This window comes from Carettochelys insculpta, chromosome 1, assembly GCF_033958435.1.
Source record: "Carettochelys insculpta isolate YL-2023 chromosome 1, ASM3395843v1, whole genome shotgun sequence".
In the NCBI taxonomy this organism is placed as follows: Eukaryota; Metazoa; Chordata; order Testudines; family Carettochelyidae; genus Carettochelys; species Carettochelys insculpta.
In genome coordinates this window covers 215,405,976-215,433,708 of record NC_134137.1, presented here as the reverse complement: position 1 = coordinate 215,433,708, position 27,733 = coordinate 215,405,976, and the positions used below count along the sequence as shown (strand labels likewise).

At 41.6% G+C, this 27,733-nt stretch overlaps 1 protein-coding gene across 4 annotated transcripts in view; it reads right to left on the bottom strand.

The window, feature by feature from the left end:
* The window catches only part of CBLB (Cbl proto-oncogene B), a 233,845-nt gene that overhangs the window by 82,147 nt on the left and 123,965 nt on the right, over positions 1 to 27,733 (bottom strand). For 3 of the 4 annotated variants that reach the window (XM_074999003.1, XM_074998995.1, XM_074999010.1), the window contains exons 5-8: positions 17,133 to 17,289; positions 10,215 to 10,336; positions 7,060 to 7,197; positions 4,801 to 4,888 (exon numbers count right to left, since the gene is read on the bottom strand). In XM_074999003.1, coding sequence (XP_074855104.1) covers positions 4,801 to 4,888; positions 7,060 to 7,197; positions 10,215 to 10,336; positions 17,133 to 17,289 — 505 coding nt within the window. Of the gene's footprint in view, positions 1 to 4,800; positions 4,889 to 7,059; positions 7,198 to 10,214; positions 10,337 to 17,132; positions 17,290 to 17,513; positions 17,638 to 27,733 lie in introns of those variants that run through there. The other variant, XM_074999017.1, reaches the window with a different exon arrangement.

The window sequence follows — 27,733 nt, the reverse complement described above, 5'->3', positions numbered from 1 at the left end:
AGTGCCTTCCTTGATGGCACTTAAGAGGACAATGAAGAAGGGTCTGAAGGCCACAGAGGAGAGGATGGATAGGAAGCAAATTATGAGTTAGTGCTGGTGAAAACTACTACACTGATAGCTGTGAGGAGCTAATTCCTTTATTTACCCACAAAACGTATAAGTGAACTTCCCCTACATATCTATATCAATAGCTACAAAGAGAGGCCACCATTTGAGGTAATAAAAAGTTCTGTCTGCACATCCCACTCAACTCATAGCCTCCTTGTGACAGCACCAACATGGGTGCCTTCTGCGTTGGTGGCAAGAACTATGAACTCACCCTGCTGATAGGGAATAGACAGACATTGAACTGCATTTCTCGTATACTTCTAAACAAACTGAGGGCAGAGGCTCAATGAATGGCATTTCCCTCATCCCCTTCCATCTACCTGGAAGCTCTTTGAGGAAAGGTCTCTTATCACTGTGTTGTTCCATGGTTACCCTAATGGGGTGGTGCTCCTAGCAGAGGCCACTAAAAACTACTGTAAACCAAACAACAAGTGGTGACCCATGGGTTTTTGCCTCTCCACTTTGTAACTTCATGGTAAGCCTTTGGATAACCTGATGTCCCAACTTTATGGTTCTGTGTGTTTGAAAGGATTGTGCTCAGTTGTGCTGGTGAATGGTTATAGTGTCACATGCCGACGCCTGCAAATGGCAACTAAGGCAAGTGTGTGCTGTTGTAAGAGATTTTTGCTGATTTCTACAGGTGTCAAATGAAAGGTGTGGGCTGCAGTGACGTATATGTAAGGGGCAATTGTGTTCCTTTGTGTGTGATGGGGAAGAGAGTTGCGCTTGAGAATTTTATGTGGATTAGTCATGGCAGTGAAAGGGGAGCATGCTGCTCTGCGAACAATGAGTGTTCTGGTTTGAACGATTTGTGTCTTATGGATTGTTCTGGAAGTTGTGCTGTGTTCTACAGGTGGTGAATAAGGGGTTGTTATGTGTCCTTGTGTTGATTTGTGCTGGTGAGAAATGAAGGGGCATGCTGCAGTGAGGGACTACTGTGTGTAGGTTATTGGGCTGATTTGTGTCCAGGGGTTGTGCTGGAGACTTTGGGGGTAGGGGAGTTGTACTGAAATATTTTGTGTTGAGTTGTGCAGGTGGTACATTCAGGGTGCTGAGAGGAGGGGCTATCCTATATATAGGAGTATGTTATCTGGTTCCATGGGTCACTTTGAAGAATTGTAGCAGTTGGTCCAATCCAACATTTGTGCAGTCTGAGTCAGATAACCAATGCAAACGTTGTATGTAAATTGATTGTATAGCAAACATGGTGATTGGTTGAGTTACTGTTGGCATGATATAGGTACATAGCTTACGGTACCTCTATATAGCCCAGGTACAATACTTAGGGTCAAAGTAACTATGACCTTAAAAACTGGATGGTATCAGACCACACATAGCCCAGTTGAACCTGGTGCTATTGTGAACAAAAAAATCTCAGCTATTCTTGTAGCTGTTTCCATTGCTTTGCATTGACTCATCAGACAGCCAGAGTGACAGACAAACAAGATTGACAGCCTCAGAAGCTGTATACATAATAGATGAAGCACAGATGTAGAAAGTTTCCAGAACTGAGAAAGGGTTTGAAGTTTGGCAAGCAAATTATGTGTACTGTGATACAGTGTTTTATTTTGTTTTTTTAATACCAGGAAAGGGAGTTACACAAATTTAGGAGAAATGGAATTAAAGACCCAAGTGAGATGACAATAAGCAGATGGAATACAGTACCGAGGAAAAAAGTGAAGAGTATGTCCCAGACTCTCAGCTGCAACCAGCACACAAGCAGCCCAGTTGTGGTGCTTCCCCAGAGATGAGCCCTGGGCAGCAACCTGCTCCGAAAACCAGTTCTACACCACCTATGTCATAGCTTCTAAACACCTCAGCATTGCCATACCCGATACCAATTAGGTATGTATAAAGAGCTCCTGGGAACACGGACAACAGCAGAATTACAGCTGCATCCCCAGGACCAGAGAAGGTGACTGGGAGAGTTCTAGACTAATTTCCCTCAAACCGCGTGGTGTCCAATAAGCTCCCTGTTCACCACGTGGCGAATAGGGAAGCATATTGTGGCGAATGCAGCTCAGTGGGCTGGTGTGGCAGCTTGGGTGGCGGTGATGGCTTGGGAGCTCAGGGGCCACACAGTAGCATGGTAACTCCTCAGGCACCAGTGCTGGCTCAGGGGCTCGGGTGCCACATCGCACAGCTCTTGGGGCTGCACAGCTCCAGTGACAAGGCTCTTGGGGCTGTGCAGTTTGGGGCTGGGCAACTCTGGTGGTGTAGCTCTGGTGGCGGTTTCAGTGAGTCACTAGTGCAGGGGGGTAGGGCACGTAGCTGCAGGGGCTGGATGGGGAGGTAGGGCACCTGGCTGCAGGCAGTGACTGGCTGAGGGGGGCATGTAGTGATCAGGTGTCTTACTTTTGGACACCAGCGCTCTAAGCTGTGCAGTAACCTATTAAGTGCTGTGCAGGCACTCGGCTGCAAGGCGGGGAGGAAGGTGAGATTCCTGTCACTGTGGGAGACGTGCCTCTCCCATGACCCCAACCCAGCTTGGCCCAGAGCTTCTGCAGCTGTGGAAAAAGTGCCCTCACCCTGGCCCCACCCCAGCCTGGCCCAGACCTGCTGTGGCTGGGGAATTGGGATCTCTTCCCTCCCCCCAGACCAAGTGTTCCTGTGGGAACAGACAGCTAGGGAGGCATCCCCTCTCCCCATCAAGGCCCTGGGGCAGCTAGCTCCAGGCCACTCATCCCCCATCTCACACCACAGACTGCACTCCCAGTTGGATCCCTCACCCCAAACTTCTGCTCCAGCCTGGAAATTCCAGCCCCCACTCCAAAATCTGCAACCCCACCCCATCACATATCACCTCCGTAATAGTTCATAGAAAAAATACATTCCATACACAGGTGAGAAATAGAGGGAACACTGCTAGAACAGAACCATCTGTGCTGGATTTATACCACCTAGGGATCCCCCCATACCAGAGGAACAAAGAACAGACAATTAAAGCAGCTTAGAACAGAGCTATTCAGCTACAGTGAGAGGTGAGGCTTTGACCCTTTGACTTCAACATACTTAAAAAAAAAAAAAAACAACAACTTATCCCTGGAGAAAAAGGGAACCATGCAGAACTATGCAGAGTAGCACCAGGGAATTCTCACCAATTCAAAAGGGCAAGAATTTTGAGCCAGGTGGCCTAAATAAAAACATCTACATAGCTCTAGTCATCAGCTTTCAACATCAGTATAAAATCAATCATTTCAGAAGGACATACTCAGGAATGGACATTTTAATAGTGAATTCCTACTATCCTACATATAGCAAACATTTTTCTTCACGTAAGGTCTGTGAGTACAGTAAAGAAATACAGCATTTAAAATGCTGAAGACTAACAGGTTATTTGTGCTTTTCTGTGCAGCCAACACAAGATTATTTCATCAAACATTCTATGAAGTTGTGGCTGGTCATCAACATAAAAGCTCTTTGGCAATCCCGTGTCTTCCCTGGAAATGGTATCCCAAAGTTTATAGAAGCTGTTAGGAAGATTCTCCTCACAACTAGCCTAGAACATTCCTTTCCTCTGAACTGTGTACCATGATACAAAGGGTTACAATTCCCTTTCTTCTAGTTTCAAGTCTTGGTGGTCACTCGATAAATAGTAAGGCGCTTTCATGTCACCCTCCTCTTTGTGAGTCAGTTGACGGCTGATGAGACCAATTCTGGAGCTGCAGATCTTATCACAGAAGAGGAAGGTATTAATAGCTGTTGGAGGGGCATGGGGCAGTCTGACAGTTTTCTTCTTCTCCACCTCTCCTCATCTGCACATGGCAGGACCTCTCAAATTATGCCACCCCCTCATGGATGATCGTTCTCCACTGGGGACAGTCTTGGGCAAGTTGCTCTCAAGTGTTAACACCAATGCTATACTTTTTCATGTGTGCCTTCAGCATGTCCTTATATCACTTCCACTGGCCTCTAACGGTTCTCTGTCCTTCCTCCAATTCGGAAAACAATGTGTTTTGGGAGGCACTGAGCAGACATATGAAGCATGTGACCAGTCCAACAATGTTGTTGATGAATGGTAATGGCTTCAATGCTGGTCATGTTCGACTCTTCCAGGATGCTAGTGCTAGTGTGGCTATCCTCTCAAATATTTGCAGACTGGTGTCATACAACTGCTTAGCCAAACTATACATATATTTAAGTTTCCTTAATAAATTATTCACTCCAGCTTTTTGTGAATATATTCCTTTCACCTGAACTCCCTCTAGTGTGTACAGCACACACATGGAAAATAAGATGCAGACTAGGAAATGGCAACCTTCTGATAATACCCCATGTATTTTCTCTCTGTAAGCTCAATACTGTTGGATATTCAGATGTCAAAGCTATCACCCAGTTCTTACTTCATTTTCCTCTCCACACATTACGATTACAAAATATTACACTTCAAAACCCTTCAGTAGACAATGCCAGAAGATGTGCAGCAGCTGTGAAAACATTCCTCCTCACCGTCAAAACAAAGTTAAAACCTTTTTTTGTATTTAAAATTTCAGAGACACCTGAATGACCATTGTATTTAGCTTTTAGTTTTTGCCATCCACTTCCCTCTCAAACCCCTCCCCCTTTTTTTTTTTTTTTTTTTTGTCAACCACACAATCCAAATTTTTTTCCTCAGCTATATTAATAAAAATGTATTGGTGCCAGACAGGGCTCCAAGCAAATAAGGTACAGAATTTACAGCATGTAACATACCTGTGTAACTTTTATATGATCATGGGGAGTAGGTTCGCATAACCCTGTCAGATCAGGATTATAGCTTCGTCCATCTGGGTACAGATAGCTGAACAATACAAATTATGATTAATATTTATATTCCCACAATTTTCATTGTTAAAGTAAATCTATGAAATTCAGGACAGTCAATAGGGAAGTAAACAGATACTGACTGAATTGTATTTTCTCTCTTCCGAGTCATGTTCCCCAATTTTCTTTGGGAAACTGGTTCTTTACTGTTAATCAAAACATATATAAGGTACATACCCATTTCACCAAACTATTCTGAAGATAAGCTCTGCATGATGTGCAGTGTTATCAGGGGAACATGCCTGATCTTTAGTTAGATAAGATTTTTTGTTAGATGGTGATTGGTTACATGGAATATAATTGTACTAAAAGTATCAATGACACAATTTTGGGTCATCTTATGATCAGTTGGGGTCTCAGTGACCTCAAAACGATCTGCGTACGTCTCATTGCTCAGTGTGATACACGCAGGTGAGAATTCAGCAAAATGGAATACAAATGACAGCAAGGACAGAGTAGTGTATTTATGTTTAAGTAAATAATTAAAAGAAACTGTTTAGAATGCATGGTGCATGGGCTTAAAATGCAAATAGGGTTACTGAAATGGAAGGATAAGGAAGAAAACTATTCTGATGTTACTAGGTTTCAGCTTAGTGTTACACCTGAAGCAAGGATCCAACCTCATTGAAAGTGACATTTTATAGTTATTTAGATGAACACATACAATTCACCTTTAAAAATCAGTTTAATCTGATGTAGGATCATATATTAAACTGGATAAATCAAAATTTTAAGATTCTTGCATGGTGTCAATAAAGGACAGAGTTATGGGTGTCTGGATTTCAATACCTTGAGATGTCTGGATTTAAAACACTTTGATTTGGGATCATTACGACATTCCTGTAATGCACTCACCCTAAATTCTTCATACGTATTTTCAACCTCTAACTCAATTTTTCTGTAGTTCTTGTTTAGGAACGTTACAGTTGTAGCAATAAAATACACCTTGGCTGGGTCTACATGAGCCCCTTCCTTTCGGAAGGGGCATGTTAATGAGCGGTTTCGAAAAGATGCTAATGAGGCTCTGCAATGAATATATGCAGTGGGTGATTAGCATAATGGTAGTCGCGGCGATTCAAAAGTGCGGCTTTTCAAATCGCACGCTGCCCGTGGAGATGGGACCTTCCGAAATGCCCCCCCCCCGCCCCGTTTTCAAAAGCCCTTCTTCCTAACACCACATGGGAAAAAGGGCTTTCGAAAACCTGGGCGGGGGGGTCCTTTTGGAAGGTCCCGTCTCCACAGGCAGCACACGATTCGAAAAGCCGCACTTTCAAATCACCGCAGCTGCCATTATGCTAATTAGGCACTGCATATTCATTGCAGCGCCTCATTAGCATCTTTCAAACCCACTCATTAACAAGCCCCTTCCGAAAGGAAGCAGCTGGTGTAGACACAGGGCTTGTGTTTTACACAATGCAAATCCTGATACTTAGCATTCAAAAATTATTCTTTTAGAAATAAAATTAATTGGCTGATGAATAGAGCAGCAATTTCTGAGTTACTTTTAAAAGTAATCCAAAAGTGCAAAACACCCACCCACACATCCCAACACTGACACAGATGCTTATTGGAGGTACTCAACAAATAGAACCAATGTGCTCTTAGCACAGTTACTGTTTTGCAGAGCCCTTTTAAATTCCTGAAACCTTTATAAAAAGGTCAGAGTTCCTTTAGAAAACAGATTTGTGTATACGTGTACACACACACACACACACACACACACACACACACACACACACACAAATATTAAAAACCTGAGACATTCTTGGCCAATAAGATATAAACCTACCAAATACTTTTAGTATCCATTATCCAGTATTACACAGGAGCAACTAGCAGAACTAATCGCACTATCAGCTTACGCATGTGTGACTTTTAAATTCAAAACAACTAAAACAATAACTCCTCAAACTCATTTTCATCTAGAACTTATCTGACATAAAATAGAGTTAACTTTGGTTAAATGAATTACCTTAAAATAAGTGTTTCATAGATGAATAACAGTAATAGCCACACATTTCTAAATGAGTACAAAGCAGCAATGTCACTTATTACTACTTATACTTTAAAACCATCTTCTAGTGCTTTAAATTATGAATTAGCAATTAATCAATATTTTATAAAATAAAACTTATCATTTGTACTCACAATCCCTCCCGGCTGCCATCAATTAGAGCTTGAAATAAAGGCTTATTGTGAGGTATTGTCTGCAAAATGTTTCCATCACCAGTTACGTATCCAATGGCCCACTGTCCCAGTCGAGTGCAACTCAGTCTGAAAATGTAGCTGGAGGACAAATGATTTACAAAGTCATTTCTAATAAAAGTCACACAGCAAAACAAATGAAGAGGAAAGATGATGTTGCGGTTAAGACACTGGACTGGGACTCTGGAGATCTGAATTGAGTTTCCTCCTCAGCCATAGACTTCCTGTGTGACCTTAAGTAAATCATATAATCTTATCAGTTCCCCGTGTGTAAAATGGGGATGATAATGGGTTCCTTTACCATACTATTTTTATGTTGTCTACTAAAGCCCCAATCCTGCAAAATCTCATACAGGTAGAACCTCCCTGGTCTAGCATCTTGGGGACCTGACTGGTTCTGAAGAAGGGAATTTGCCAGACTGAAGGAAGTCAGTGATGGCCACCACTCACTGGGGCACCATTCCTGGCTGCCAGCACCTGCGACACTGCTTTACCTGGTCCAGCAATGTTCCTGATCCCAGACAGCTGGTTTATCCATGTCAGAGTATCAGCCCCAGAACACCTATGGGATAACTAGCAATGCCAGACCAGGATAATCCAGATTACAGAGGTGCAACCTGTACAAGTTTAACTGTACTCACTGAATAGTCCCACTGTGTAATGTTACACAAGCAACCTTAAAGGTCTCTTTGGGACTAGGGCATTACATCGTCAGCAGCTCAGAGCCACGATCATTTCCTATGCATTAATACAGGCATAATGCAATAACTAATCTCACTTGGGTTCCGAAGATACTACTGAAATGCAGATAATGACATAAAATTACAAGAACATTCTGTACTATTGGAGCTTTAAAAATATAATACAAAAGAATTTTCATTAATTTAAGATTTTTCACTGAATTTTATGTGGGGTTATTAACAAATGTGTTTGCAAAATCAGTAATTTGCAGAAAAGGATTTTTTTTATATATTTTTGGAAAAATACCACTATTTATATATAAGTTAAGTCAAAACAGGAAATACAAATTAAAAAAATAAAGCAATATTTCTAAAAGAAGAGAAAATTAGGGGAAAAATAAAGAATGAAAAGTTTCTTTATAAAAAAAGGCCTAATACAATTTAGAATTCACTTGAAAAATCCTGAACACTGGCGATGATTTTATTTTGACGTACTCAAAAAAGCATCTCATACATACATAAAGCATGACAAATTCACTTACTTCATGGAGAAGAATAAAAACTGCACAGTACATTGGAACAATAGAAGAGAAGGGAAATTACAGGCAAGAACACAGGAGTAAATGCTTGCTCTTACTAAAAATTATGAACTATTCCCTCTCTGACCGTGACTCAGTTTTCAGTAGCTCACACAAGAAAAGAAGCCCCAGTGAGATGATCAGATCCTTGATGTGAAGTATCACTACTTAAAGGTTGTACCTCTTCCACAATAAATAGAAAATGTGAAATTCTGGCCTCACTGACATTCATGACCAAACAGACATTGACTTTAGTGAGGCCAAGATTTCACTGGAAGAGTAATTTGTTTCTATTCATTGGCTTTTGAACAAAAACATCAGAATTTCCAGAACATTTTATAGTGAATAAATAAGTCATTTCACTTTATGCCAGCTATTTTCTCTCTGGAAGTTTCAGTATTTTACATGAATAACCTAACAAGTACCTTTATGATACTAATCAGAAAGAGAAGTTGGTCTTAATATTAACTCTGTGTAAAAGGAAGAATAAAGCAAATTTGGGTAAGTTTTTCAACTAAAGCTTTGAGTTCAAGGTTGGATGCATTTCTGGAAGACATGTTTCAGCTATTTATAAATTATTGGTTGCTTTAAAGGGATAACAATGAAATTCTATAACCTATATTCTATGGGAGATCAGACTACACTGGGATGGGGTGTCACTCCAAGATTTTCATAAGTGGTTGAGGATCACACTTTTCTATGGAGAGGGTATGGGGCACGGGATAGAGGTTGGGTGCAGAGAGGAGCTCAGAACAGGGTATTTGGGGTGTATGAGAGGGTGTGAGGTCTGACAGGAAATTTGGGTGAAAAAAGGGGTTGTGACCTGGGGTAAGGAATTAGGGTGTAGGGTTAGGGAGGGGGCATGGATGCAGGAAAGGATTCTGGTCTAGGGGAGGGATGCAGTAGAAGGTACAGGACCTGGGAGGGAATTGTGACCTAGGGCAGATGGGAAAGAGGAGTGCTGTGGGTTTGAGTGGTGACCTGGAGCAGGAGGCTGTGGTGATGTGTGGCTGGGAGTTGGAGCGAGGAGGGACTGGGGTGCCAGAGGCAGGCTCTGGCCAGGAGGTGCTTACCAAGGCAGCTCATGGCCAGCAGCCCAGAAGGATCCCAAAACAGGTTCCCTGCTTGCCACAAACCCAGGCTGCTCAGAATGGCTGGAGACTCCCTGCCATGTGCCTCTCTGCACTGTACGCATCTTAGTTTCAGCCAATGGCAGCTGCGGTGGTTGGGATGGGGACAGCATGCAAAATCTCCCTCTCCTCCCTCCTCTCCCACAATAGGTGTGTGGAGCCTACAAGGGAGCTGCCAGTCATTTTGACAAGCCTCATTTAAAGACTGTATGACAAAACTCAGAAATAATTTTTTTAACAGCAACTAAGTGTAAATGTTGAAAAATTATATTTAGGAAAAATTCTAGTTTAATATTGTTTGCCCATGGTTAGTGGAAAAACAAAGTATAAAAATAAAATTAACTAGTTAGTTTCATTTTTGTTTCTAACCATCTGAAATTATAATTTGGTGTACTGGTTTTCATGCAGTAAATACAAAATAGTTTGATTTTGCAACATTACACTCTGGGTGGCAAAACTGTAGCCCATTATGAAAAAAAGGGCTTGGAGTTTGCTTCCGCTACTGTCTTTATACAGAAACTACTAGGTATCAGAGGTCATAGAGCTTCACACTGAAGCAAAAAAAAAAACATGTTGATCAAGTTAAGAATGCACTCCTGCAGAACCAGACAATAAATGGTATGTGATCCAGGGGTGTGGTTCCAGTCTAATTTTTCAGCTTTAGAGACAGCAAGTTTATATGTAAAGCAGTAATCATTGAAACCTTTTACCTCCCAGGTTTGGTGCTGTATTTCTGCAACCTTGCTTTGACTTCATCATACGTGAGGAACGCCATATACCCAGGATGAGTCACAGCTAAGAAGTTCCAGTTCCTTAAGATTGAACCCCAAGGCTAAAAAGAACACACCAATAATGAAATGATAAATTCAGTTCCATGAATATAAGTATCTGTTAGAATTAAACTCAAGACTATTTGTGCAAAAGACCAAAATTATTCCAGGCCATTTCACTTAAAATGTATATATGTAATTCAACTGGGTTGTTTAAAGCTGAGATTCTTCAAAGCCTTTCACATGTGCTTAACTTTATGCATTGTGAGGAGTTCTTGGAAGGGGCCAAGTTAAGCACTTGTGTAAGGCCTGTGTCTGCATTAGGTGACAATGATGTCCTAAGATATGCAACTCCAGCTACGTGAATAGGGTAGCTGATGTCGATGTACCTTAGATCAAGGTGCTGCCGTGTCCCCAACTGTAGGGGATCAATGGGAGAAACTCTTCCATCAACCCTCCCATTACTCTTCTTCTCCGATGGAGTACCAGAGTTGACTTGAGCGTAATCCACAGTCAATTAGCAAGTCTTCATTAGCTCCACTACACTGACACCAGGGAGATCAATCTCCACAGTGCTGATCTGCTGAGAAGTATAAACAAGGCCTAAGATCTTTTCAGGATCAACACCTCAGGGTTCACTGATAATACCACACATAGTCCCAGTAAAATTTAGTAGTATGACTGATTTTAAGTGTTTTCAGAACTGGGCCTCAAGCAAGCGTCAAAACTGCCTCTCATGAAAGCTGCACAGCTTGTATGACTGCACAGTAAAGTGGCATGTTACAGCTTTACATTTTCAGACAAGACCTTACGTTATTGTCCCAACAGACTAAGCCTAGTGAAGCTCTGATAAACTGTCATCCTTTTTATTATTCAACACTTCTTAATCCTGTCAATTGCCCTACTGGCCTGGGAATGAGATGAACAGTGAGAGTGGTACTTTCAAGGTATTGATGAATCATCATTGCCATTTCACTGGAAGACGTCAGTCACAATTTCTTCAAAGAACTGGCACTAAAGCATACCTGACATGCCAGATCATTACTTCAATGTAAAACATCTTTTACTTAGATATTTTAGGTATCAACAACCAACATTTTGAAAGACAATAGTGCCTCTAAGGAGCTACAGAATTTGGAAGAGGGGAAGACTATAAAAAAAATTGGGATGAGTCTATCTTTAGAATCTGTTTAGTTCCTTCTTACACAAATTCCACTTATAGGTGATATATGCTGCCAGTACTAGGAAAGTGGAGACAAAATGGGTCAGTTATGAAGGCTGTTGACAGCTCTTATCTGTAATAAGTCTTCAGAAGTACTCTGTAATTCACAACTAAGAACAGCTCTTAACCAAATCTAACCTCCCACTATTGCAAAAAGACGACAAATATTTTTATGAAGAACTTTTCAAGTTTGATATTCTAAGATGAAAGGGCAGATATTTGAAATAGAAGCCAAAGAAAGTTCACATTTTCATTATGATTAATCTCTATAAAAATAAATTTGTCTCAAGAGAAGTCTGTGATCCAAATGCAATGCTGAGAAATGTTCTTGAGTTTTGTTCACTCTGGTTCTCCTCCCTTCAACCTTGTCTTCAGAGATGCAGAATACAGAAATTACGTACCATCATGCTTAAGCAGGAGGAGAAAGATAGTAAAAATATTAAGTGAAGAGGGTTATGCAAATCCCTCATACTACAAAAAGACTACATTTTTTGGAACCTGCTTACAATCACAGAATAAAGGCACTGTTGTTTTAAAGAAACTAAATCTGGCCCACAGACTGCCGACTGACTATAAATGTTGTCAAGCATCCAAATATTATGTACCAAACTTTCTCTCTACATGTATAATGGTGCTCTTGCCAGGTAAGGGAAAAAAACACAAATAATGAGTTTTCACCTTGTTTCACACACACACACACACACACACACACACACACACAAATTAGAAAAGTATCTTAAAAATGCAGGGAAGTAAGTGTGTCCTCTGGGCCAGATTCTGAGACAGCATGAATGTATTTCAATAGAATGACACATATATACAATATATGAGAATCTCACCCTTTAAGGCAACAGTTCTCACCACATTTTTAAAAAAAAGATTTCAGACTGTTAGCCTCAACTCTGCAGTGTACCGCAGTGTAACAATCTACAAGATACTGCAGGGCCAAAACAAAATATCTGATAACTACCTTCCCGTTCCATAATTATACTTAATACAGACATTAAAAGAATGAAAAGGAAGGTTTGTTTTGGATGTGTAAGCAGAGCAGGAAAAATAGGATAGCTTCCCTACAAAGAGTAATTGTATGTTACTGCAAACTATCATCATTTATGGTATAGTTAATAGGGGTATTCCTTAAAAATATCTTGTAAGCAAAACCCACGGCAAGGTTTGGGTTTGTTTATTACAACTCTAGGCACCCCTGTATGCTATCTATCAATAGCTTTGTAAAATGCATGAATTATGTTACATGTGAAGTTACGAATTCTCACTGTACGTTGTTACTGGAACATGTTTAAGACATGACAAATACCAAGCACTCCTGTAACAACTTAGAGACTAACAAATGTATTAGGTCATGAAATCTGTTGGTCTCTAACCATACGTCTAGAGTGATCTGTCGACAAGTTTTTGTTGGAAGACATCTTTCAATAAAACATTCCTGGACGGATCATGGCCGAACTGCCACGTGGACTGCTCTTTCAATCTGCTCTGTTGACAGAGAAAGGCCTGACTGCCCGGCTGCTCTCTCGACAAAATGGCCACTTGAAACCACAGCAGACAGGGTCGCAGGGTACCACTTCCTTCCAGAAGACCCAGGGAGACGTGACCTTAAAGGAAACCCTCCCACCCCCAGCCACCTGAGACATCCCCACATCCATGAGGGACAGGGCAGCTGCCATAGCAGGGCTTTGACTCTTCTGGGAAACACAGCTCTTTCAAGTGAGCCATGGTGCCAGATCAATTCTGAGCTTGCGCTGGCCCCACACAGAGGTGCTTCAGCTCCTATTGCACCTCCTGAGAGCCGTCTTTCTCCTCCTCAGGAAGGGTGAGCCTGAGACCACCTTCAAGGAGCTTGGTGCTGCATGCCTATGCCCCTCCCCGCCAGGTGCACAGGCAGATCTGGAGGACCACACCAGTTCTGACTAGTGGGACTGGTTGGGATGACCAGCAGTGGCTCCAGAACTTCTGCATGTGGAAGGCCACATTCTTAGAGCTCTGAGTCTGGCTTGTGCCTGCCCTGCGGAGACAGGATATCTGGTTGTGGCCTGCCATCTCCACAGAGAAGTGGGTTGCAGTTGACCCCTGGAAGCCTGCCACCCACAACAGCTGCCGCTCCATTGGAAACCAGTTTGGTGTGAGGAACTCCAGCGTTGGGGCACTCCTCATGCAGGTCAGTAAGGCAGGCAGGAAGGGAGGGGTGGGTGGGTGCGTGCGTGCATGCATGCTCGCTCTCAGTGGTTTGAGCACTGGCCTGCTAAACCCAGGGTTGTGAGTTCAATACCTGGGTGGGGGTGCATTTAGGGATCTGAGGCAAATTGATTTAAAAAACAAATGGTGATAGGACCTGCCCTGAGTGCAAGGGAATGGACTCAATGACCTTTATAGGTCTTTTTCAATTCTATGAGATAGGTATATCTCCATATATACAGAGAGAGAGGGAGCACGATGCGGGGGGGGCACTCTTGGACTGCAGCTCCCACATGGGGAAGTGGTGGTTGTATAGCAGGGTCAGGGGATGCTAGGGTGGGGGAGTACCTCTGTCCCTGGGGGACCATGCTGGCCTACACTTTCACAGCCCTGCTGCCAGGCAGGTGGCACCCAGGGAGCAGGAAAGCACCCTCCGGGACCCTGGGACTATCTCCCTCAGTCCCTGATGTGTCTAGTTATGAAGCTAACCCTGCCAATTCAAGAGAGCATTAACATGGCTCCTATACTCTACAGAGACTGAATGCCCATGATCCCTTCCTGGTTTGTAAAACAAACACATCCCCTGAGGGAAAAGAGATTTCTATGATACCCCTAACTTTATATTCACCGTTTGATAAGGTTATGACTTTTTTTTTAAACAAAGAATGAATTAAGAAGAATCATTTAAAAACAAACAATCAATCTCCTGCATATTAGTATCCTGTTGAAATGCATGTAACACCACTGTATGTAAAAGTATGAAATTTTTTGCTACTTGATTGTGACCGAAATGCTTTTTAAATCCAGGTAACACCCACAAATCAGTTTTCAGAGACAAAAAGACATATTGGCAAGCCGAAAGTAGTATCAGCAAAGTCAAGTGGACTATCATTTACTTAAACAGTCATTCTTCAGCAACTGAGGGATAAACAAGGAATTCACATTTTATCCCAGATATGGTTCTAAATCTGAAGTATACAGGGAACTGCTCATCTACATCCTGGTAGTGTGTAATACTCAAAGAAAGAAGTCAAATACCAAAATAAGAGACCATGACTGCCACATAACCCTTCTCCTGCTCCCATCTCTCTGCTCATGATGACCATCAAAGAACTGAACAATGGGGGAGGGGAGAAGAGGCCCAAGCCTGGAAGGAGATGCAGCCTGTGAAAGGTATTACAGCTGATGGTGAGACAACCCCTTTTTGCTTTGGTAAAATGTAGGCATTAGCTTGCTTTTTTTTTTCTTCCAACAAACCAATCATGATTCACACGCAGCTCTGCCTGTCACTTATGATCTCGCTTTCCATAAATTAATAAATTTACTTTAATGATTTATCCGAAAAAGTGTAGTTTGGTTCAAGTGTTTGGGAATCTCTACTTAGGCTGGTGCATAAACTAAAGATGGACTTACTATGAACTTACATTGTCCAGGAGGGAATTAAGAAGTGCAAGATTCAAATTTCTGCCCAATAAAGCTCAGACTGAGGAATACACAGGTGTCAACCTATATGTAAATGATGAAGAACTGGGCCAGTATTCATGTAACACAGCTGGGAGTGATTTTACATGCTGGTGGCTATGTGCGAGCCAGCCAGGTATATCTGTTCTGAACCAAAGCAGCATAAAAGGCACTCCAGGCTATAAAATAAAGGGGACACTACAGTTAAATACTCTAGATTGTACCCCAAGGAATGTCTCAACTCCATCTTTATCCTTCACCTAGAAGACAAAAGAAGCCAAGCAATTTGATCTTCAGCCCCGGCTTGGTCTAGACAGTAAAAGAGCTGGAAAGCAGACTGTTGGTGAGAGAAACCATCTTGAACAAAGACAGTATTTTGCTAAATGAAGTTTTAGATTTTTAGATGTATTTTCACTTATTTGCTTGTAACCATCTCTACCTTTGTCTCTTACTTGTTTCACTATACCCTCGCTCTTTTGCTGTTGAACTTGCTTTACTCTTACTACAATTTAGTGCTGTGTTTGGAAGAGTGTATTTAACACATCGTGACACACTGACTAACAGAGCAGCATACAATAAATTTTGTAAATGCACAGCTGGGGCTATGCATTGCAGAGTGGCTTCGGGACTGAGAGCACCGATTGTTACCTACTCATAAGGTTTGGACCAGGAAAGGCTTTTGGTGGTTGTTAATGAGGAAGACAGACTAGAGTGACAGATCGCAGACACAGTATGATTGTTAGCAAAAGTCATTCTTGATGAAGCAGAGAGGTAACGATGTCCCCCTCCCGACCCCCAACGCAACGCCTGGTATCCCTAGCAGACTTTTAAAGTTACCAAGCCAAAATGAACAAGTTCAGCTTCAACAAAAAGGTTTCAGAATTTTCTAACAAACAAGGAAGAAGCTTTTGTGGGGAAGAGAAACATACAAACCAGGCCAAGCTTTGCTGTTATCCAGAAGGTACAAAACCATATGAGCCATAGATTCACACAAATCCTTGAACTCCAAAATAGTTGAGTTATGCACTAGCTCTAGCAAAGGCTCCAGTAAAAATAAATTGAAAAGCTTTATTGTTCATGTAAGGGGGACACTGACTGTTTTTTAGGCTCCAAGTTTGGCATCAGAACAGCTTCCACAGGGATGCACTACACCTGGTCAATTTTAGTGGCTTTTTACTGGCTCTGGCAAATTTCACTTGGTGAAACAAAAAGAGCACACAAAAACCCTGGATTTAAACCCTACTATTATCCAACTTTTGCAGTTGCTCCTGAACCCTCTAGTGGACTATACTTAATTCCAAGAAATGAACATGCCAGAATATTTGCAGATGTTCAAAAAAATCAGATTGGAATCCAAATTGCACAGTTTGGTCACATTGTTAACAAAACGCTTTTCACAAACAATGCAGTAAACTGTCAATGTACACTTTAGAAAAAGGCAAAAAAAAAGTAAATGCCGGAGTAAGTGATATTTCATTCATCAGAATTCTATCTAACCTAATTATTCCTATATACAAAGGAGACTCTAAAGGGAGGAAGTTTAAGCATTAATATATCTATATGGATGTTTTTTATCCAGTACGCAGAAAACTCATTTAGAAAGGAGTCCACATCAAAACACATGATGTGGAATGGATACACACATATGGGCTGTGTCTACACTAGCCATTCGAAATGCATGGTCCACATTTTTAGAGAAACCTGAATATGGGGAAAAAAGCATGAGAAATTACCACAACTGCATAACAATTAGGGTAACCATGTCCACAAGTTATACACATATCGTTTCATGGGTGTATATTTTAAAATTTTGGGTTGATACCAAAAAAACAAGGTTAGTTCCACACTTTAATGTTTGAGTTATTCACAATTTTCCAACCAACTGACTTTTGTTTGTCCATTTAGTGACTTACATCTGGTAAGTTCTTCCCTAATGCTGACTATTTAAAGAAAAAAAAAAAAAAAAAAAAAAAAAAACTTACCTGAAATAGTCTAGTGAAGATATCAAATTCAAAAATTGAAATGTAGTCATTGCAGGTCAAGTCAATGGTAGACTTAAGAGCCATTGCTTCCAAACCAGAGCTTATCTGATGAATCTCATGAAGGCACTGCCGGAACACTTTCCATGGCACTATTGTTCTGTGACAGGAAGGGAAACAATTTCATAAACGTCATACTCAAGACATGATCTTATTTACACAGCACAACTCAAGTCTCATTAACTGAACTCCGTTTTTGCTAGAAAAACTAAAAGCGCTCAGGTTTCTGCAAGGATTCAATCAAATGCCAGTATGTTTTCCATTAAAACAATGCTGCTAAACAAACTCCCTCTTATACTATGCTAAACAGTCACTACAACTTACTTCCCAAAACGGTATGGTGGTAGCGATTTGATCACTGCAAATGAATTTTGTGCTGGGGAACGCTGATGGTTTTTCTGGAGATTAAAGATTAAAATCCTCTATTTAGCCACACTACATGTACAACAAACCACCCCCATATGATCCCAACCTTGACTTGAAGGAAACACCTCTGGGTGGACAGGATGGTCTTTCTTCAAGGTTCTTGGCCGCTGTTCAGACTAATAAGCACGCTAAGTTTTTGTGATTAAGGCTTATTTATACCATTTCACTTGGTCCAGACCAATGACTTCAGATAATTGTTTTGACATCATTAATCAAGGCTGAGCTCATTTTAGCAACCTAAGGTAGGGAAAAGTTCTTTAATTCATTGACAAAGAATGTGCCTTGCTCTATTTCACTATACTGCTGTTCTCTTGACCCCAGTTCCTCTCAAAGATATTGCTTCTAGAAATGAGAAAGTTGTTTCATAATGAGGGGAATGGTAATGGGCTATAATAGTTACATGGGTATTACAGTGCAGCTCTTACCATGTTGACATCTGTCCAGATTTAAAAGTTTTTCCATAAATAATCCAAAACTGTACTTTTTTAGAATTCAATTTAGTAGATTATGTTGAGGCAATGATTGAGACTTTATTTAATGACCTGCTCTTTTCTCCTGATTACATTCCACGTCTACCTTGAACATTTAAAGAAGGGAATTGGTACGTAGGAATCAGCAATTCAAGATGCTACTAGGCTGGGAGCAAGCTCCTATGGGGGTGGGAAGGAGAGATGATGTCCTTTCACCCTTCTGAAAAATACAACAAGAACTGGAGGAAGGGACCTCTGAGCCCCAAGTCTTCGCAACATTGAGAAAAAGGAGCCTGTTGATAAAAACGAATTCAACAGAGGAAGAAGGGCAACTGAAATGCACTGAAGGCCTGATTCCATTAGAGCACGCGTCCGCAACCTGTGGCTCCAGAGCCGCATTAGGCTCCTGAAGGACTTCTGTGACTCCCGATGCTACAATCGCAAAGTAAAAAAACCATCATGATTATTTTCGATAAATGGTGACTGTCTAAAAGTCCAACAATGAACAATTCATATCTAAATAGCAAATGATATGTGAACTCAAAGTGTTGAACAATCCCCCTTTAATATGTGCAGTGCATTGTGGGATATGATAATATATCTGTGTTTTGATCGTGTTGCTAATGAAGTCTTGATTTTGAAAAGGAAGCTTGTGGTATTCCTGCTGTAAAGGGCAACACTCATTTTAAGAAAGAAAACAAATTAAAAATGAAGTAAAATGCGCAGAATTAAAGTAGGTTCAGGCGTAAGAGTCAGGAAGACAGTGGCACAAACATACGAAAAGTATGAGGAGATAGAATATGTAAATAGTTTGTCAATGTCTTCCAGTAAACACGTATTGCATTACAAATCATTACGTGCATGCTGTTCTTAAAATACTGGTTACAATAAGTATGATTTGACTATTTTTTAAGGACCATCTCATATTCACATGCATTGCAGATCTAGTTTTTTTTTTTTTTTTTTTTTTAACTGAATTTGAAAAAAAAAGGCTCTTTTTATTTTGGTCGCCAACCCCTGACCTAGAGAGAGGCTGATGGATTGCTCTAACGTTCTGTTAACTCTCAACTCAGGGCATATGATCCCTTGTCTGCCTGCCACTACAAAGTATGGCAGGTATGGAAAGAGCATTTCAGAACAAAGGGCTACTAAACTGATTCTCTCAAGTAGAGTCACATTTTATCCACCTCAGTTGCCCTTCTTTTACCTTTGCCCTTTGAAATCATTGATCAAAAGAAACTGACAGGTCTTCTATCAAAGAAAATGGTGAGATTTGGGACCTCACCCAATGTCCATCACTTGGAGGTACAGGAAACTTTACAAACCATGCTAGATCATCTATCAAAAGCTGCTACTTCCTCGTCCCCAAGACAACATTATAATGGTTGCTATCTAAATTCTGCAGGGCACTAAACTCCTCCCTACAAGGATGACTGACTGACCTCAATGCAGAGTGGGAGTAAAGGATGGCCAGTTTTACAGCATCACATTCTAGGTGACCTAAAGTTATTTGCAAGATTAAATGGGTAAAATTTTGTGTTTAATGCTTGTTTGTGTCTGTGAATGCTACCAAACTCTAAAGATCCTAAGACAAAACACACATTCTACAACGTAACAGGCTTCTGCTCTTTATACTGTTTAACCTTAGACATTGAAAAACATTTTTATTCTACAATATTATTTTCCCATCTCCTTTTCACATGTACAGAATAAGTCAGATTACTCAGTAATATGAAGTTATGTAAGAAAAGTATACCTATACCTCACTGCTCCCCATAAAATAAACACTTGACAATTCACAAATTAAAAAACAGTTTTCAGCTGACATCAGAACAACGAGGACTTGAATTCTTATTTCTGCTGCAGGAAAAAAGAATCCTAATCTGGCCTTTATAGTATTCATAAAAGACTTTGGATGTGGAAACCTAAATGCCATTTTGAAGTTGTATTGTGAAAATCATAAAAGATGAAATATGATGAAGCTGAATAGATCTCAGCAGATATGTTCTTCTGTGTATGAAAAACAGGAAACCACAAAGAACTGAAGACAGATACCACATCAGATACCATTTAAAAAAAGGATGCACATCAAATTATGATCACGGTAAAGAAAGAACATATGTTGCACTGACTTTAAAGTACAAAGATGGAAAACCTCTGTGCATCCGTCATATTAAAAACTACAGTTACGTATGAATTTAGGTGTTAATTACTGGAATTAAATGGGTAATCATAACTTATACTTCCTCTTTGTTTCTCTTACTAAACTTTCTGAATGGTGACAGCGCCAAATCACAGTACTAGAGTAGCAGGAGTTAGAACAGGAAATAACCAAACCCTTAAACCTAAAATTAATTTCAAACACAAATACAAATGTACGATATCACAGAACTGTCAGAACTCCCTCATTTCTCCACCTGCTTTAGTTTCAAGCAGAAGTGATTACTGAATATGACATACACAGGACCTAGCACTGTGACCTCTACACCCCTCACCTGATTAAAACAAAATAGACAAAAAACTTCAAGGTCAGACACCTTTATGCACAAATTGGCTAATCTGCAACACAGCCCATGACAGAACTGTTAATAGTTGAAAGCTTAAACCAATGAAACAACCTTTGGAGCTTTTTCATGATACTCTTCCAGAACAGAAGTTTAAGAAAGCTTGGCCCTCATCTACAGTTCACTGAAATCCACCTGAGCCCTTCCAGTTATGAGTATTGGATCTAGCCTCTTGTGCTTTGATCATCGTTTGACCAGATCCAAAAAAGGGCCTTTTCTTTTTCAAACATATTTCTAGCAACAGCTCTCTCTTCTGATGTCCTTCAGAACGAATATTTAAACAACAAATTATCACAGCTTTTGGGACTAAATGGCATAGGACCAACCTACCTGAGGGAATGCCTCTCCCTCAGTGCCATACGGAGTCAGCTGTGGCCAAGAGAATGCTTTGAACTGGGGACCTCCTTTTATAGAAGACAGGAAGTTTACTAACAGACTAGTCTGACAGCTCTGGGACTATGGCACTTTTCTATCCTATTCCCTTGTAGTGCAAAGTAGTCTGAATTTGGCAACCTCTCAGTTACATTGCAAAAAGTGTGGGTAGGAGAGAACTTGGAAAAAAGCTTCCTATGACAGGAAAGTGGTGAAAAGAAGCATTGGTAGGTGGCTGTCACACTGAGCTCCTGTCTGATCATTTTAATGCTGCTGTAATTTCCAGAGTATTATAACATGTTAGGGGCCTAGAGCTTTGCACAGATGCCTTTGTTATTTAAAGCCAAACACACTGCTGCAGATGCGAGTATGCAAACTGAGGAATCTAAAGCTGAGGTAAGGAATTCACAGCAAACTATATGGTTGACAAGCCTGCTAAATAATGAAAAACCTTTTTGCCTTTACAATAAAAGGCGATAGGATTTTGGTCACAATCAAATGCAGTCTGCCTCTTCTATGTCTTCATTTGTACAGTAGGGTCTCAACACTCGCAAGGGTTCCGTGCTGAGAACCCTCATGAATATTGAATTTCATGAACAGAGGGGCTCAGAGCCCCAGGAAAGCTGCAGCTGCCGGTGCTCCCTGCCTGGACCCCGGGGGAAACGGCAGCTGCCAGCCCAGACCCCAGGGGAAGCAGCGGCCTGGAGACCTGAGAAGCAGTAGCCACCAGTGCTATCTGCCCCGGGAAGCAGTGGCTGACAGCGCTCCATGCCCCAGAGCCCTGGGGAAGCGACCGCTCACGGCCGCTCAGGAATATTTGGTTTTGAGACCTACTGTACAGTAGTGCTTCAATGTACATGAAGGTTCCACTCCCAGACACCCTTGCATAACTGGAATTTTGTGCAAGTCAGGGCAGCTTTTTTCTCCCCCCAGTGAATGCCCATTCTTCAGGTGGGGAAGCAGCAGGAGCAGCTGGAGCTCCTTCTGAAAGGTAAGTCCTGGGGCTGGGGGGGCACAGTTCGAGTGGGTTAAGCCTGGTGGTAGGTTGGGGCCGGGGGAGGTGGGTAAGCTTGCAATGGGTTAGGGCTGCAGGCGAGGTGGAATTGAGCCAGAGCCACGCATGGTGAGGTTCAAACAGGGCATGGGGCGGGCGGTTTGACCTAGAACTATGCGTAGGGGTGATGAGCCACAGCTGTGCTCAGGTGGTGAGTTGGCCCAAGGAAGGTGGCTGAATGGGGGCCATGCATGGGGGTTTGAACTGTGGCCACATGCGAGGGTTGGTGAGCTGGAGCCAGAGCAGGGCACGGGTGTGGTCAGTGAGCCAGACCCATGCATGGGTGGTGAGTGGGGCTGGGGTGGGGTGAGGGGTTAAACCGGGGCCGAGTGGGCTGGAGGGAATGAGATTTTGAGCTGCACTTAACTTACATTAATGCCAGTTACACACAACTCGAACTCGCACATTTCAAGGTCCTGTCAATTTTTTTTTTTTTTTTTTTTTTTTTTTTTAAATTTCTCCTGGTAGGTAATTCAGGTTTATGAACATTTGGTAAAGATCTTGTAGTTTTTGGTCTCTGTCAGTAGGAGCAGAGCAAATGCGATAGTACCTAAGGGCTTGACTGTAAACAATGGATCTTGTTATGTGTGCAGGATGGAAGGTAGAAGCATGTAGGTAAGTAATCGACAAATCGACAGGGCCAGACAAATACCCAGAGACCAGCTACTCCAAGATAGGCCCAAAAAAGCCAAGAACAGAACACCACTGGTCATTACCTCCAGCCCCCAACTCAAACCACTGCAACGCATTATTAAAGATCTACAATCTATCCTTAATCAGGATGTCACACTTCTGAAGGCCCTAGGTGACAGGCCTGTTCTCTCCTACAGACAACCTCCCAACCTTATGAGGATTCTCACCAACAGCCACAGTCCATACCACAGGAACACCAGTCCTGGGACTTTTCCTTGAAACAAAGCCCGCTGCCAGCTTTGTCCACATATCCATTCTGGAGACGCTATTACTGGACCTAACCAGGTTAGTCATAAAATCATGGGCACATTCTCATGTTCCTCAACTAACATCATATATGCCATCATGTGTCAACAATGCCCAGATGCTTTGCATATTGGACAGTCTTCAAACTCTCTCAGACAAAGAGTTAATGGGCACAAAACTGACATCAAAGCACTCCTGATCCACAAACCAGTTAGTCTACATTTTAATGGAGTGGCCCATTCTGTTAATGACTTAAGAGTTTGTGACTTAATGAAGAATTTTCACACTGCTTTGGAAAGAGACTGCTGAACTCTCTTTCATATTCAAATTTGACACATTAACACTGGTTTGAACCGGGATGCAAAGTTTCTGGGACACTATAGGGGCTCTTTTGCATACTTGGCTTAATCTAATTCTTGACAGCCCCTCACCTCCCTCTGCTCTCTGACTTGCTCACCTTGATCTTTTTTTTATGATTTGTCTACCTTGATTACTGTTTTTGGTTCTCTGTGCCTTAAATATTGAATCTGTTCTGGAATGGCTATGGTCTGAAGAAGTGGGCCTGTCCCACGAAAGCTCACCTAATAAATTATTTTGTTTGTCTTTGAAGTCTACTTTACTGCTTTTTTGTTTTGACAGTATATAGACTAGCATGGCTTTCTCTGTTACTTTTCTAAATTGAAATAATTTACAGCTTGTTTAGGACCAGATCCAAGTCACACTGAAATCAATGGAACTGTCTGCACTGCTTTCCCTTCAATTGCAGTCAGGGCCTGCCCATGATGGTTTAACTATGCAGTCCTCTTTTCAAGCTTCAGGAAGTTCTTGTTCGACACCTATGCAGAAAGATTTTTCTTACATTAGACCTAAATATTCTGTCTCACGCTGCAGACTTGACTATATCCTGATAATCACTTCTTCTCCTCTCACCTGGCTCCCACCAGAAGAAAATATGCCCAGTGAGACTTCCTGTTTTCTCTGCCAGAGTCACAGTAGCAATTAAATTTATAACTAATTGGTGACATCAGGTGTGTTCTAGGCAAAGTAAACACTTTTTAAAATAAAAGACATTATCTTACATAAAAAGGAGCTTCAATAAGCATGTCTCTCTAAGGGTAGGGTTATTTATATTACACTCTAAAAACCCAAGACAAGCTTCCTTCAGGCGATTTGAAGCAACAGGAATAGAGCTCAGCAAGTAATTCACAACAAATAATTTAACAGTTGGATGTAGCTTCTGTCTCTGCTCACAGACTATGCAGGAGTAGATTGGAATTTCCTCACTTTTTTAAGTCTTTGCATGTTTTGCTTAAAAGGAACCAATGAATTATGGGCTAAAAACAAAATGATTCCTGTGAACTTTCCATTTGGAATACCTGAGCTGCACTGGTCAGATGCACACATGCCATTGTTTCCTCTCTCTCAAACCGAGGCGCTGAACAAGACCCTTGTGTGAACATGGATACAGTAAATCCTCAATTTTACAGACTCCCGAAACAATGGATGTCTGCCAGCCCCTGCTTTGTTCCCAAAGGCCCCTTAATTGGCACCCATAAAATCCTAAATCTCACCCCACACCTCAAAAAGTAAGGTGACTTACCAGAGCCACTGCTACTGAGGCTGGAGTCATCGTCACTTCCAGCCGCTGTGGTTCACCACGGCTGAACCCTCCACATGGCCTGGACTGCCACCCCTGGTGCCATTACAAGCTCCTCCCACCAGAGGTGGAATGCATACTTGGGCAGACAGCACTCACATATTCGCCCCCTCCTTGGAGGGAGAAGCAAACAACTGTACAAGTCAGTACAAAAAAGTCAGAAGGAAAAAAAGCAGTGCTGCTCCATTGTGCCATCCCATTACATGCAACAGTTATAACAGTGACCTCCATGTGTCATAACTATAGATACAGGTACTTACGAAGCCTAACACTGAAGGGTAGGGAAGGGAAAGGTGGGTGTGGCTCTGTGAATGTTTCTGTATCTCTTGCCTAAGCAGTGTCTCTTTGGAGCAGCATCTAATTTAATATTCACTGAGGTAGCACAACACTTTTCTTTACATAGTGGCCGACACATTTGTGGCCTTCCTAGAGAACAATGGGTTACAAACACCCATGGTCGTCGATGGCTACAACCAATGGCCTGTATAAGTGTGTATGACCTGGAACAGCAAAAGGCTACCAAGAGCTTTCTATATTTTATTTACATGGGATCAAGTCCTCATTTATCCAAATTCCTTCCTCTGTCTGAATCAGGGATTGCCACTCACACTAGTAGGTATTCAAGTGAGCCCAGATGCAAAGACAGTCTTGGATCACTGTATTTCTCTGGCCATACTCCTGTTTCATTTGAAAGTATTTGGGGAACCCATAAGGGTGGCTGACCTACTAATTCAGTATGGAGTTTTTTGTTCTACGTTCAAGAAGAGACAGACTAATTTACAACAAGGATTCCACCTCATCACACAGAACTGCTTAGCTCACTGACTGCTATAGTCCTAACAACATCATGGCTTTAGTGCCATGACTGACAGGGAAATGACACAAAACAGACCTAGTCAGACTTAGTCAAAGGGGAAGTGTGTTCAAACAAACTTGTCCAAGGCTTGTCTCTGGTTCTGTAAACCTTTGCAAAATAAAACGGAATCTGACATATTGTAACCGAGCCCACTGGTGAGTTCCCCTTTGTGGTAAACCCACAGAATATCTACTTCTGATATAGCTTAAAATGTATTGTCTCATCCTTTTAGATTTGGAGATCACTGTTAAAACTCCAATGTCAGCCAATACAATGGTCAACACATTATTTATGCTAGTTTAAGTCTCAAGAAGGCTGCTAGAAAGCCGGGATTTTGTTGTTGATGGAAAGTTGCAGCCACAGTTTGTTAAACTGCCATTTTGGTGCAGTCAGTTAAGCACCATGAGAAGTCCCTGGAAACCATAAAATACCTAAAACTGACTGATAGTACAATCCCATGTATCAGCGTTGCCATGCCTCTCAAGGGCTACGTCTACACTAGCCCCAAACTTCGAAATGTCCATTCAAATGGCCATTTCGAAGTTTACTAATGTAGTGCTGAAATGCATATTCAGTGCCTCATTAGCATGTGGGCAGGCGCGGTGCTTCAAAATTGACACGGTTCGCAGCCGCACGGCTCGTCCCGACGGGGCTCCTTTTCGAAAGGACCCCGCCTACTTCGAAGTCCCCTTATTTCCATGAGCAGATGGGAATAAGGGGAGTTCGGAGTAGGCGGGGTCCTTTCAAAAAGGAGCCCCGTCAGGATGAGCCGTGCGGCTGCGAGCCACATCAATTTCGAAGCGCCGCGGCTGCCCGCATGCTAATGAGGCACTGAATATGCATTTCAGCACTTCATTAGTAAACTTCGAAATAGCCATTTGAATGGCCATTTCGAAGTTTGGGGCTAGTGTAGATACGGCCAAGGTCTCGCAAATGATAAAAAGTTATAGCATGTGATCAAAAATTCCGGTTTCTGCAACTAAATCACAGACCTACGGGGGAGAAAAAAATCTGATCGCGTAGAAGCAGCAATTATTCTTTTCAAAGCTGCAATGGTGGAAGTAAATGTGCAAGCCCCAACTAGTAAAGAACCACATCTGTTCCACTTAAACCCACATGGGGGGCATCTGTGTGATAAAAAAATAAAAATGTGTCTGACAAAAATGCACGTTTTTGTGACATTCTAACAATAAAGATATAAGCTGAATGAAAATAAATGCTATTCTATCAAATAAATGATAGAATTATAGAGAAATGAAAATCTGAAGAATACTGATGTGTGCTGCTGCTTAGTTTTGCAATATAAACAGTCTCAAATCCCAGACCTCAATCACCGGGAAGCACTGACTTCATAGTAATTTAGAAATTAGGAAACTGAAAAAAAAAGTCTTAGGTCATCTAGCCCACTCTCCTTGTCTTTGCAGGATTGCTTTCTGTTGTGTTCTGCACATTTTTACACAGAAGAGAAACCAAATGAAAGCTGCAAAAACACTATTAAAATGAATGAGGAACTGGGAAAAATTAACTTTAAGTACTATGCAGTAATAAAACATGGACAATGAAAATGGGTATCAGATTATGTTTTATATGTATGTTCCCAATCCATTTGGGGTTTACTGAAGTAGCTGTAAACGAATGGAACTGCTGATTACACGACCTACAATTTCACAGTTCCATCTAGCGTTATTTAGCTTCACTGTAAATAAAACAAATCAAGGGGAAAATGCTTTCACCCTACTGAAACTGTTTGCTCCAAGGTCTCCAAGTCTCTATTCCACCCTCATTCTATATTGGACCTCATTAACAAACACCTTCCTTACTGAAACCTTGTCTTAGCTCTTGTGAATGTCTGCTGACTCTTCTCCACACAGCTCCATCAACTCCTTTCAGAGGTTCTCCACCTCCTCCCTTCCAATTCCTGTAGATATCCCACAAGACTCTCTCCTTGGCTAACCCTTCACAACTTCAAACTACCATCTCTACACAGATGACCCACAAACTTATCCCTCCAGTCCTGAGTTATCTCCATTTATCTATTTCTGCACAGAAGACTGCGTACATAAGACTGTTCTTGGGCTTCATGACATCGTTAAAACTTATCACTGCAAAACCAACCCTTCTTGAGAGTCCATCCCTAAAACCTCTCCTATCCTTCACAGATGCAATCACCATGATGTGGGTCACTGAGCTGTTTAACTTGGGATAA